Source organism: Rhinoraja longicauda, chromosome 16 (genome assembly GCF_053455715.1).
Source record: "Rhinoraja longicauda isolate Sanriku21f chromosome 16, sRhiLon1.1, whole genome shotgun sequence".
In the NCBI taxonomy this organism is placed as follows: domain Eukaryota; kingdom Metazoa; phylum Chordata; class Chondrichthyes; order Rajiformes; family Arhynchobatidae; genus Rhinoraja; species Rhinoraja longicauda.
Window position 1 is genome coordinate 1,036,903 of NC_135968.1, and position 12,380 is coordinate 1,049,282.

The following is a 12,380-nucleotide window of genomic DNA, read 5'->3' on the forward strand; positions in this document are numbered from 1 at the left end:
GCGGGGCCGTCGTGTACACGCAGCGGCGGCCAATGGGGAGGAGAGACGGGTGATGGGCGGCAGCGGCGGAAAGAGAGGCGTGGCGGATGACGGCTGGCCAATAGGGAGGCGCCGGGGGCGGGTTCTGCGGCGTCGGCCAATACGGGGAGAGAGGCGGATGACGGGCGGCAGCGGCGACCAATGAGAGGGCGAGAGGCGCCGCCGTGTACACGCGCGCCGGCCAATGGAAAGGGGGGGGGCGGGAGGGAGTTCGGTGTACACGGGCCCGGAGGAGCGCGGGTGAGGCGGGTACACGGGCCCGGAGCGGGTGTGGGGGTGAGGCGGGTACACGGGGCGGGTACAAGGGCCCGCAGCGGAGGGGTGGGGGTGAGGCAGGTACACGGGGCCGGAGCCGGGGTGAGGCGGGTACACGGGCCCGGGGTGAGGCGCGTACACGGGGCGGGTACACAGGCCCGGGGTGAGGCGCGTACACGGGGCGGGTACACGGGCCCGGGGTGAGGCGGGTACACGGGCCCGGGGTGAGGCGCGTACACGGGGCGGGTACACAGGCCCGGGGTGAGGCGGGTACACGGGGCGGGTATACAGGCCCGGGGTGAGGCGCGTACACGGGGCGGGTACAAGGGCCCGCAGCGGAGGGGTGGGGGTGAGGCAGGTACACGGGCCCGGGGTGAGGCGCGTACACGGGGCGGGTACACAGGCCCGGGGTGAGGCGCGTACACGGGGCGGGTACACGGGCCCGGGGTGAGGCGCGTACACGGGGCGGGTACACAGGCCCGGGGTGAGGCGGGTACACGGGCCCGGGGTGAGGCGGGTACACGGGCCCGGGGTGAGGCGCGTACACGGGGCGGGTACACGGGGCGCGTACACGGGGCGGGTACACGGGCCCGGGGTGAGGCGGGTACACGGGGCGGGTACACGGGCCCGGGGTGAGGCGGGTACACGGGGCGGGTACACGGGCCCGGGGTGAGGCGGGTACACGGGGCGGGTACACGGGCCCGGGGTGAGGCGCGTACACGGGGCGGGTACACAGGCCCGGGGTGCGATCGTGAGGTGGGGGAGGAGAGGTTGGGCGAGTGGCAGTTCCCGGGGGGAGGGAGACGGGGGACGACGACGCCGATCCCCGCCGCCTCCTCCTTCCAGAAGCTTCGGGACCGCGGGGGGGGGGGGGGGGGGAGACGGCCGTTGTCGCCGTTGGTGAGCGCGAGTGAGCGGTGACGTCGGTGCGGATGACGTCTTCGTTGGGGGCAGGACCGCCGGTTCGGTGACGTCGAAGGGCGGGTGACGTCGGATCGGGGCAACGCGGTGACGTCAGAGTGAGAGTCAGTGGGTCCCAGGGCAGGGAGTTCACAAGTTGATAGGAACAGGAATAGGCCATTCGGCCCATCCAATCCACCCCGCCATTCAATCACAACTGATTTATCTCTCCCTCTTTACCCCATTCCTCCTGTTCTAATCAAGAGCTTGTCTATCTCAGCCTTAAAAATATCCACTGACTTGGCCTCCGCAGCCCTCTGTGGCAATGAATCCCACAGATTCACCACCCTCTGGCTAAAGAAGTTCCTCCGGATCACCTTCCTAAAGGAGCGTCCTTTAATTCTGAGGCTGTGCCCTCTGGTCCTAGACTCTCCCACTGGTGGTGGAAACATCCTCTCCACATCCACTCTATCCAGGCCTTTCACTATTCTGTACATTTCAATGAGGTCCCCCCCCCCCTCGTCCTTCATCTTTCTAAACTCCAGCGAGTGCAGGCCCAGTGCCGACAAATGCTCATCATATGCTAACCCATGCATCCCTGGAATCATTCTTGTAAACCTCCACTGGACCCTCTCCAAAGCCAGCACATCCTTCCTCAGATATGGGCCCAAGTTTGCTCACAGTGCTCCAAATATGGCCTGACCAGCAACTTATCAAGCCTCAGCATTACAGTCTGAAGAAGGTTCTCGAACCGAAACGTCACCCATTCCTTCTCTCCAGGGATGCTACCTGACCCGTTGAGTTACTACGGCATTTTGTGTCTACCTCAGCATTATATCCCTGTTTTTGTATTCCAATCCTCTTGATATAAATGCTGGCATTGAACTGTAACTTTGTGTCAGAGGGCAACATATGGTCAATAGGGGGGGGCAATGTTGGGGACAAATCCAGGGGTGGGGGTTCTGTCTATCCAGAAAGGGGAGGGGTAGTGTAGTGGATAGGGTTGCCAACTGTCCCCTATTAACATAGAAAATAGTGCAGGAACCCATTCGGCCCTTCGAGCCATCACCGCCATTCATTGTGATCACGGCTGATCATCCACAATCAGTAACCAGTGCCTGCCTTCTCCCCATATCCCTTGATTCCACGAGCCCCTAGAGCTCTATCTAACTCTCTTTTAAATTCATCCAGTGAATTGGCCTCCACTGCCCTCTGTGGCAGAGAATTCCACAAATTTATTAGCCGGGACATCCCATATTTTGGGCTAAATTGGTTTGTCCCGCACGGGACCGCCCTTGTCCCATATTAGGCCCGGACGGCACTGTAGCCTGGGGGCCGCTGTAGGCCCGGACACTGTAGGCCCGGAGGCCCAGGCACCGCCTGACAGAGGTTGTGTAACAACCCGCCTCCCGTCCTGGGCGGCCGCCATTGGTGGAGCGGGAGCACATGGCCGCTGGCTGGGTGAGGTCACGTGGGGCGCGGGGTGGTGACATCACCCTTTATCCCTAATTTGGGAGTGAGGAAGTTGACAAAGCTGGTGGTGGATGCGCAGTGCACAGATTAACGTCCCTGTATCTGGGTGGGAGGGGACTGGTCGCGCGCGGCTGTGGAGTGCATGGACTAACCCCCCTCCCCTCATCTCCCACAGGAAGTTCCTGACGCTCGGTCTGCGATGGCTCCCACCGGGCGGTCCGAGGGGAAGTGAGGGCAGGAGGTCCGGACACTGCATGCCCCCACCCCGGTGACCCTGCTCCCCCTCCCCCCCGCTCTCTCTCTCTCTCTCTCTCTCCAGCAGGGGCGGGCATGTCCTTTAGCGCCACCATCCTGTTCACCCCGCCGGGTGGGGGAGGGGCGGGGGGCGAGGGGGGTGGAGGGGCGGGGGTCGTCCCTGTGGCCGTGAGTGGGCAGGGGGTGTCGGTGGACGGCACCGAGCCACTGCTGCACCTCATCTACCAGCGGCTGCAGACGGTGGCAGCCACAGCTCAGGAGGCGCTGGAGGTGGCCCGGGGCAACCAGCGGCTACTGCAGGGGCTGGAGAGGCAAGTCCAGCAGCTGGCCGGACCCCCCCACCCGCCCCTCTCCCCCCCCGGCATCAAGCACCCCTCCACACCCCTGCACCCCTCCCCACCCCTGCACCCCTCCCCACCCCCGCCCTTGCCCCACTCACAGCCCACTAGCCCCCAGGCCCAGACACAGCCAGCGGCCAAGACAGAGGTACGTGGAGGAGGGTGTGGACCGCGGGGAGAGGTGGGGGGGCATGGGGAGGGAGGGGAGCTGCAGGGAGGGAGGGAGGGAGGGGGTTACAGGGGCCGAGGGGAGAGAGGGCCTGATCACATTGAATGGCGGTGCTGGCTTGAAGGGCCGAATGGCCTACTCATGCACCTATTGTCCGCGCTGACACATTATCACCAACCTACACCCACCGGGGACAATTTTTACATTTACCAAGCCAATAAACCTACAAACCTGCACGTCTTTGGAGTGTGGGAGGAAACCAAAGATCTCAGAGAAAACCCACACAGGTCACGGGGAGAACGTGCAAACTCCGTACAGACAGCACCCGTAGAAACATAGACAACAGGTGCAGGAGGAGGCCATTTGGCCCTTTGAGCCAGCACCGCCATTCATTGTGATCATGGCTGATCATCCACAATCAGTAACCCGTGCCTGCCTTCTCCCCATATCCCTTGATTCCACTAGCCCCTAGAGCTCTATCTAACTCTTTTAAATTCATCCAGTGAATTGGCCTCCACTGCCCTCTGTGGCAGAGAATCCCACAGATTCACAACTCTCTGGGTGGAAAAGTTTCTTCTCACCTCAGTTTTAAATGGCCTCCCCTTTATTCTTAGACTGTGGCCCCTGGTTCTGGACTCCCCCAACATTGGGAACATGTTTCCTGCATCTAGCTTGTCCAGTCCTTTTATAATTTTACATGTCTCTATAAGATCCCCCTCTCATCCTTCTAAACTCCAGTGAATACAAGCCCAGTCTTTCCAATCTTTCCTCGTATGACAGTCCCGCCATCACGGGGATTAACCTGGTGAACCTACGCTGCACTGCCTCAATAGCAAGGACGTGTTTCCTGAGATTAGGACGTCCTTGCTATTGAGGCAGTGCAGCGTAGGTCGGGATGGAACCCGGGTCTCCGGCGCTGGATTCGCTGTAAGGCAGCAACTCTATCGCTGCGCCTCCGTGACCACCCTGTGTGTTGCTCATGCACGCATGTGGTGCCGTGCTCTGCATGTGGTGCGTTGCCTCGCGTGTGTCCTCACGTGTTTAGCCGGCACCCTGACGTGTCCCCGTGTTTCCGACAGGTGTGTGAGGGGCCAGAGGCCGTCCCGTCGCCCGAAGGGGGTGCCTCTGCCCTGGGGGAGGGGGATCCCACCGGCCCCAGCAGACTGCTGATGGATCAGCTGTTTGGGGGCGCCAGCCTCGACGGGACCCTCCACCTGCCCAGCCTTCCCCTGGCCGGCCCCCCTCGCCCGACCCTCCCCTTCGCCAGGACCCCTCATCTGCCTCCACCCCCTCCCCTCTCATTCCTGCGGCCCCTGGGCAGGGGCAACGGGGCCAGGAACATCCGCAGGAAGAGGGACGTCGTGCTGTCGGTGAGTGGGGGTGCGGAGAAGAGGGAAAACGATGGGGGGGGGGAGAGAGGGGGGGGAGAGAGCAGGGGAGACGGGTGCGAGGGGGGGGAGATCAGAGGAAAGGGGTGCCAACTATCTCACTCCCAAATACAGGACAATGTGACGTTACCGCCCTGCGCCCCACGTGACCTCACCCAGCCAGCGTCCACGTGTTCCAGCTCTACCAATGGCGGCCGCCCGGGCCGGGAGGTGGGCTGCTACGCAACCTCTGTCAAGCGGTGCCCGGGGCTCTGGGCCTAGACTGTCCGGGCCTACTGCGGCCCCCGGGCCTACACTGTCTGGGCCTGCAGTGTCTGGGTTACACTATCCGGGCCTACACTGTGCGTGCCTACATTGGGCTACACTGTCCGGACCTACAGCGGCCCCCGGGCCTACACTGTCCTGGCCTACACTGTCCTGACCTACACTGTCCGGGCCTACAGTGGGCTACACTGTCCAGGCCTACACTGTCCTGGCCTACACTGTCCGGGCCTACAGTGGGCTACACTGTCCAGGCCCACAGCGGCCCCCGGTCCTACACTGTCCAGGCCTACACTGTCTGGGCCTACACTGTCCAGGCCTACAGTGTCTGGGCCTACAGTGCCCGGGCTACAGTCTCCAGGCCTACATCGCCCCCTGGGCCTAATACGGGACAAGGACAAACCCATTTAGCCCAAAATACGGGATGTCCTGGCTAATACGCAACAGTTGGCAACCCGAGGTGCGGGTGAGATCAGAGGAAGGGGGTACGGTGAAGTGGGAGGGAGAGGAGAGGGAAGGGCAGTGAAGCGGGAGGAGGGGAAGGATGGAGCGGATGGAGGGGTGTGGGAATGAAGGAGGGAGGGAGATAGCGGGCAGAGGATGGAAAAGCGATGGGAGTGAGGGGAAGGGTATGGGGAAGAGAGGTGGTGGTGGTGGTGAGGGGAGCAATGAAGGAGAGGGGAGGGGGAGGGTGGGGTCTCCCAGGGGAGGCAGAGTGGGTCCCGGCTCCACCACTCACCCCGGCTCTCTGCCTCCCCCCCTCTCTCTCCCCGCCCCCCTCTCTCTCTCTCCCCCTCCCCTCTCTACCCCCCTCTCTCTCCCCGCCCCCCCCACCCCTCTCTCTTTCTCCACCTCCCACAGAAAATGGTTCACAACATCCACAATCACGTGTCCAACGAGAGGAGATTCAACGGGTCAGAGAGGTATGTACACGCGTGTGTCCGTGACAGAGGGCGAGGGGAGGGGAGGGGAGGGGAAGGGAGGGGAAGGACAGAGAGAGGGGAGAGTGAGAGAAAGGCAGAGGGGAGATGGTAAAGAGGGAGGAGTGAGGATGGGATGGGAAGAGGGAGGGTGATGAGAGGTGCGGGCCATGGGGCGGGGACGGGAGGGGGAGGAGAGGTGCGGGCCATGGGGCGGGGACGGGAGGGGGAGGAGAGGTGCAGGCCATGGGGCGGGGACGGGAGGGGGAGGAGAGGTGCGGGCCATGGGGCGGGGACGGGAGGGGGAGGAGAGGTGCGGGCCATGGGGCGGGGACGGGAGGGGGAGGAGAGGTGCGGGCCATGGGGCGGGGACGGGAGGGGGAGGAGAGGTGCGGGCCATGGGGCGGGGACGGGAGGGGGAGGAGAGGTGCGGGCCATGGGGCGGGGACGGGAGGGGGAGGAGAGGTGCGGGCCATGGGGGGGGGACGGGAGGGGGAGGAGAGGTGCGGGCCATGGGGCGGGGACGGGAGGGGGAGGAGAGGATTCTACCCCTGACGTGTCTTCCTCTCCCCGAGGCAGCATCAAGTCCGCCTGGAACATGGGAGTGGTGCGGTATCTGTTGGATGGGCTGAAGGGCCAGCATGCCGACTGCCCCCCTCTCTACACTGACAAAGAGCTGAAAGGTAGGGCCCGGTGTTTAGGGTTGCGTTGTTGAGTTTCAGAGAAAGCAACAAGTAGTATAACTCAGCAGGTCAGGCAGCATCTCAGGAGAGAAGGAATGGGGAAGGAGGAGGGTCTGAAGAAGGGTCTCGACCCGAAACATCACCCATTCCTTCTCTCCCAAGATGCTGCCTGACCTGCTGAGTTACTCCAGCATTTTGTGAATAAATACCTTCAGAGAAAGCAAACTGAACGCGAGCATTTATTTCAAGAGGGTTTGTATACAAAAACAGGGATGTAATGCTGAGGCATCAAAGGGGCAGCTACTAGCGTGGATAGCAGGTTGGCTGGATGGAAGACCACAAAGAGTGGCAATAAAGTGACTAGTGGAGTTAGAAACATAGGAAATAGGTGCAGGATGAGGCCATTCGGCCCTTTGAGCCTGTACGCACCGCCATTCATTGTGATCACAGCTGATCATCCATAATCAGTAACCAGTGCCTGCCTTCTCCCCATATCCCTTGATTCCGCTAGCCCCTAGAGCACTATCTAACTCTCTTTTAAATTCATCCAGTGAATTGGCCTCCACTGCCCTCTGTGGCAGAGAATCCCACACATTCACAACTCTCTGGGTGGAAAAGTTTTTTCTCATCTCAGTTTTAAATGGCCTCCCCTTTATTCTTAGACTGTGGCCCCTGGTTCTGGACTCCCCCAACATTGGGAACATGTTTCCTGCATCTAGCTTGTCCAGTCCTTTTATTATTTTATTTTTAAATTCTATAAGTTCCCCTCCCATCCTTCTAAACTCCAGTGAATTTTGAAGTTGTGCAGGACTCGGTGCTGGGGCCGCTGCTCTTCCCGGTATATTAATGATTTGGACGAGGGATTGAAGGCTTTGTGGCAAAGTTTGTGGATGAGGCTAAGATAGATGATGGGGCAGGTAGTGTAGAGAAAGCAGGGACTCTGCAGAAGGACTTGGACAGGTTGAAAGAGTGGGCAGAGTAGTGGCAGGTGGAATATAGTGTAGTCAAATGTGGAGTCGTGCATTTTGGTCGTAGGAATAAAGGCGTCGACTATTTTCTAAATGGGGAGAGAATCCAATGGGACTTGAGCGTGCTGGTGCAGGATTCCCAAAACATTCATCTGCAAGTCGAATTGGTAGTAAAGAAAGCAAACTCATGCTAGCATTTATTTCATGAAGGCTTGTATACAAAAACAGGGATGTAATGCTGAGGCTCTATAAGGCACTGGTCAGGATGTGCTGGGTCTGGAGAGGGTCCAGAGGAGGTTTCCAGGAATGAGTAAGTTAACCTATGATAAGCGTTTGTCGGCACTGGGCCTGTACTCGCTGGAGTTTAGAAGCATGAGGGGGGACTTTATCGTAACATACAGAATAGTGAGCGGCCAGGATAGAGTGGATGTGGAGAGGATGTTTCCACTAGTGGGAGAGTCCAGGACCAGAGGGCACAACCGTAGAATTAAAGGACATGCCTTTAGGAAGATGAGGAGAATTTCTGTAGCCAGAGGGTGGTGAATCTGTGGGATTCTTTGCCACAGAGGGCTGTGGAGGCCAAGTCAGTGGATATTTTTAAGACAGAGATAGATAGATGACTATCCCATTTTCTCATCCACTCCCTGCACTCTAGGGGCGATTTACAGTTGGGTTCAAGGTTGAGGTGTTGAGTTTGAGGTTCATATACGTGGAGTTGAGCAGTTGAGATGAGTTGAGTTTGGGGTTGAGTTTTGAGTTTGGGGTTGAGGTTGAGTCGTTGAGGTTGAGTCGTTGAGGTTGAGTGAGTTGTGGAGTGGAGTTGTGGAGTGGAGTGGTGGAGTGGTGGAGTGGAGTTGTGGAGTGGAGTGGTGGAGTTGTGGAGTGGAGTTGTGGAGTGGAGTGGAGTTGTGGAGGGGAGTGGTGGAGTGGAGTGGAGTGGAGTTGTGGAGTGGAGTGGTGGAGTGGAGTGGTGGAGTGGAGTTGTGGAGTGGAGTTGTGGAGTGAGTGGTGGAGTGGAGTGTGGAGTGGAGTGGTGGAGTTGTGGAGTGGAGTTGTGAGTGGAGTTGTGGAGTGGAGTTGTGGAGTGGAGTGGTGGAGTTGTGGAGTGGAGTGGTGGAGTTGTGGAGTGGAGTTGTGGAGTGGAGTTGTGGAGTGGAGTTTGTGGAGTGGAGTGGTGGAGTGGAGTTGTGGAGTGGAGTTGTGGAGTGGAGTTGTGGAGTGGAGTGGAGTTGTGGAGTGGAGTGGTGGAGTGGAGTGGTGGAGTGGAGTGGTGGAGTGGAGTTGTGGAGTGGAGTTGTGGAGTGGAGTGGTGGAGTGGAGTTGTGGAGTGGAGTGGAGTTGTGGAGTGGAGTTGTGGAGTGGAGTTGTGGAGTGGAGTGGTGGAGTGGAGTTGTGGAGTGGAGTTGTGGAGTGGAGTGGTGGAGTGGAGTGGAGTTGTGGAGTGAAGTGGTGGAGTGGAGTTGTTGAGTTGAGTGTCAAGTTGAGTCAGGTTTTGTAATTGATTTGTTTTGAGTTGAGTTGTTAAGTTGAGTGCAGCTGTTGAGTTTGAGTTTGAGTTGTTGCGTTTGAGGTTGAGTTGATTTGAGTTGTTGAGTTTGAGGTTCAGTAGAGTTGAGTTGTTGCGTTTGAGGTTGAGTTGAGTGGAGCTGTTGAGTCATAGTGATACAGTGTGGGAAACAGGCCCTTCGGGCCCAACTCACCCACACCGGCCAACAATGTCCCAGCTACACTAGTCCCACTTGATCCATAACCTTCCAAACCTGTCCTATCCATGTACCTGTCGAACTGTTTCTTAAACGTTGGGATAGTCCCAGACTCAACTACCTCCTCCGGCAACTCGTTCCACACACCCACCCCCCTGTGTGGAAAAGTCACCCCTCGGATTCCAGTTAAATCTTTTCCTCTTCACCTGAACCCGTGTCCTCTGGTCATAGTTGAGTTGTTAAGTTGAGGTTGAATGCAGCTGTTGAGTTGATGTAAGTTGTTGAGTTGAGTGGAGTTGGGAAACACAGCACGGAATCAGCCCCTGAGACCCACCAAGTGGTTATCCCACATTCTCATCCACTCCCTTATCTCTCGGGCCAAGAGTCCCCCTTGTCCTCACCTTCCACCCCATCAGCCGGCACATACATTTCCGCCACCTACAACGGGACCCCACCACTGGCCACATCTTCCCATCCCCTCCCCTTTCTGCATTCTGCAGAGACCGTTCCCTCCGTAACTCCCTGGTCCACTCGCCCCTTCCTACCCAAACCACCCCTCCCCGGGCACTTTCCCCTGCAACCGCACGAGATGCAACACCTGTCCCTTTACCTCCCCCCTCAACTCCATCCAAGGACTACCTCCCCCCTCAACTCCATCCAAGGACCCAAACATTCTTTCCAGGTGAGGCAGAGGTTCACCTGCACCTCCTCCAACCTCATCTATTGTATCCGCTGCTCCAGGTGTCAATTTCTCTACATTGGCGAGACCAAGCGCAGGCTCGGTGATCGTTTAGCTGAACATTACCGCTCAGTCTGCCTCAACCAAGCTGATCTCCCGGTGGCTCAGCACTTCAACTCCCCCTCCCACTCCAGTCTGACCTTTCTGTCCTGGGCCTCCTCCATTGTCAGAGTGAGGCCCAGTGCAAATTGGAGGAACAGCACCTGATATTGTGCTTGGGTCGTTCACACCCCAGCGGTATGGACATTGACTTCTCTAACTTCAGATAGACCCTGCTCCCCCTCTCTCCATCCCCTCCCCCTTCCCAGTTCTCCCACCAGTCTTCCCATCTCCGACTACATCCTATCTTTGTCCCGCCCCCCTCCCCTGACATCAGTCTGAAGAAGGGTCTCGACCCGAAACATCACCCATTCCCTCTCTCCACAGATGCTGCCTGACCTGCTGAGTTACTCCAGCACTCGGTGATCCCGTCAGTTTGTTTTCTCCGGGGGCAATTCACTGTTGAGTTGTGGAGGGTGAGGTTGAGTTGTGGAGGTGAGGTTGAGTTGTGGAGGGTGAGGTTGAGTTGTGGAGGGTGAGGTTGAGTTGTGGAGGGTGAGGTTGAGTTGTGGAGGGTGAGGTTGAGTTGTGGAGGGTGAGGTTGAGTTGTGGAGGGTGAGGTTGAGTTGTGGAGGGTGAGGTTGAGTTGTGGAGGGTGAGGTTGAGTGTGGAGGGTGAGGTTGAGTTGTGGAGGGTGAGGTTGAGTTGTGGAGGGTGAGGTTGAGTTGTGGAGGGTGAGGTTGAGTTGTGGAGGGTGAGGTTGAGTTGTGGAGGGTGAGGTTGAGTTGTGGAGGGTGAGGTTGAGTTGTGGAGGGTGAGGTTGAGTTGTGGAGGGTGAGGTTGAGTTGTGGAGGGTGAGGTTGAGTTGTGGAGGGTGAGGTTGAGTTGTGGAGGGTGAGGTTGAGTTGTGGAGGGTGAGGTTGAGTTGTGGAGGTGAGGTTGAGTTGTGGAGGTGAGGTTGAGTTGTGGAGGGTGAGGTTGAGTTGTGGAGGGTGAGGTTGAGTTGTGGAGGGTGAGGTTGAGTTGTGGAGGGTGAGGTTGAGTTGTGGAGGGTGAGGTTGAGTTGTGGAGGGTGAGGTTGAGTTGTGGAGGGTGAGGTTGAGTTGTGGAGGTGAGGTTGAGTTGTGGAGGGTGAGGTTGAGTTGTGGAGGGTGAGGTTGAGTTGTGGAGGGTGAGGTTGAGTTGTGGAGGGTGAGGTTGAGTTGTGGAGGGTGAGGTTGAGTTGTGGAGGGTGAGGTTGAGTTGTGGAGGGTGAGGTTGAGTTGTGGAGGGTGAGGTTGAGTTGTGGAGGGTGAGGTTGAGTTGTGGAGGGTGAGGTTGAGTTGTGGAGGGTGAGGTTGAGTTGTGGAGGGTGAGGTTGAGTGTGGAGGTGAGGTTGAGTTGTGGAGGGTGAGGTTGAGTTGTGGAGGGTGAGGTTGAGTTGTGGAGGGTGAGGTTGAGTTGTGGAGGGTGAGGTTGAGTTGTGGAGGGTGAGGTTGAGTTGTGGAGGGTGAGGTTGAGTTGTGGAGGGTGAGGTTGAGTTGTGGAGGGTGAGGTGAGTTGTGGAGGGTGAGGTTGAGTTGTGGAGGGTGAGGTTGAGTTGTGGAGGGTGAGGTTGAGTTGTGGAGGGTGAGGTTGAGTTGTGGAGGTGAGGTTGAGTTGTGGAGGGTGAGGTTGAGTTGTGGAGGGTGAGGTTGAGTTGTGGAGGGTGAGGTTGAGTTGTGGAGGGTGAGGTTGAGTTGTGGAGGGTGAGGTTGAGTTGTGGAGGGTGAGGTTGAGTTGTGGAGGGTGAGGTTGAGTTGTGGAGGGTGAGGTTGAGTTGTGGAGGGTGAGGTTGAGTTGTGGAGGGTGAGGTTGAGTTGTGGAGGTGAGGTTGAGTTGTGGAGGGTGAGGTTGAGTTGTGGAGGGTGAGGTTGAGTTGTGGAGGGTGAGGTTGAGTTGTGGAGGGTGAGGTTGAGTTGTGGAGGGTGAGGTTGAGTTGTGGAGGGTGAGGTTGAGTTGTGGAGGGTGAGGTTGAGTGTGGAGGGTGAGGTTGAGTTGTGGAGGGTGAGGTTGAGTTGTGGAGGGTGAGGGTTGTGGAGGGTGAGGTTGAGTTGTGGAGGGTGAGGTTGAGTTGTGGAGGGTGAGGTTGAGTTGTGGAGGGTGAGGTTGAGTTGTGGAGGGTGAGGTTGAGTTGTGGAGGGTGAGGTTGAGTTGTGGAGGGTGAGGTTGAGTTGTGGAGGGTGAGGTTGAGTTGTGGAGGGTGAGGTTGAGTTGTGGAGGGGTGAGGTT

The 12,380-nt window shown here is 58.3% G+C and overlaps 1 protein-coding gene across 1 annotated transcript; it reads left to right on the forward strand.

Moving 5' to 3' along the window:
- The first annotated feature begins 222 nt into the window (after window positions 1–222).
- On the forward strand, window positions 223–6,713 carry LOC144601266 (uncharacterized protein C14orf93-like). Its single transcript, XM_078413285.1, has 5 exons — window positions 223–279; window positions 2,843–3,408; window positions 4,509–4,799; window positions 5,940–6,001; window positions 6,578–6,713. Exons 2-5 carry the CDS (start codon window positions 2,998–3,000, stop codon window positions 6,711–6,713), a joined length of 900 nt encoding a protein of 299 aa, XP_078269411.1. The 5' UTR covers window positions 223–279; window positions 2,843–2,997.
- The last annotated feature ends 5,667 nt before the right edge of the window (window positions 6,714–12,380 follow it).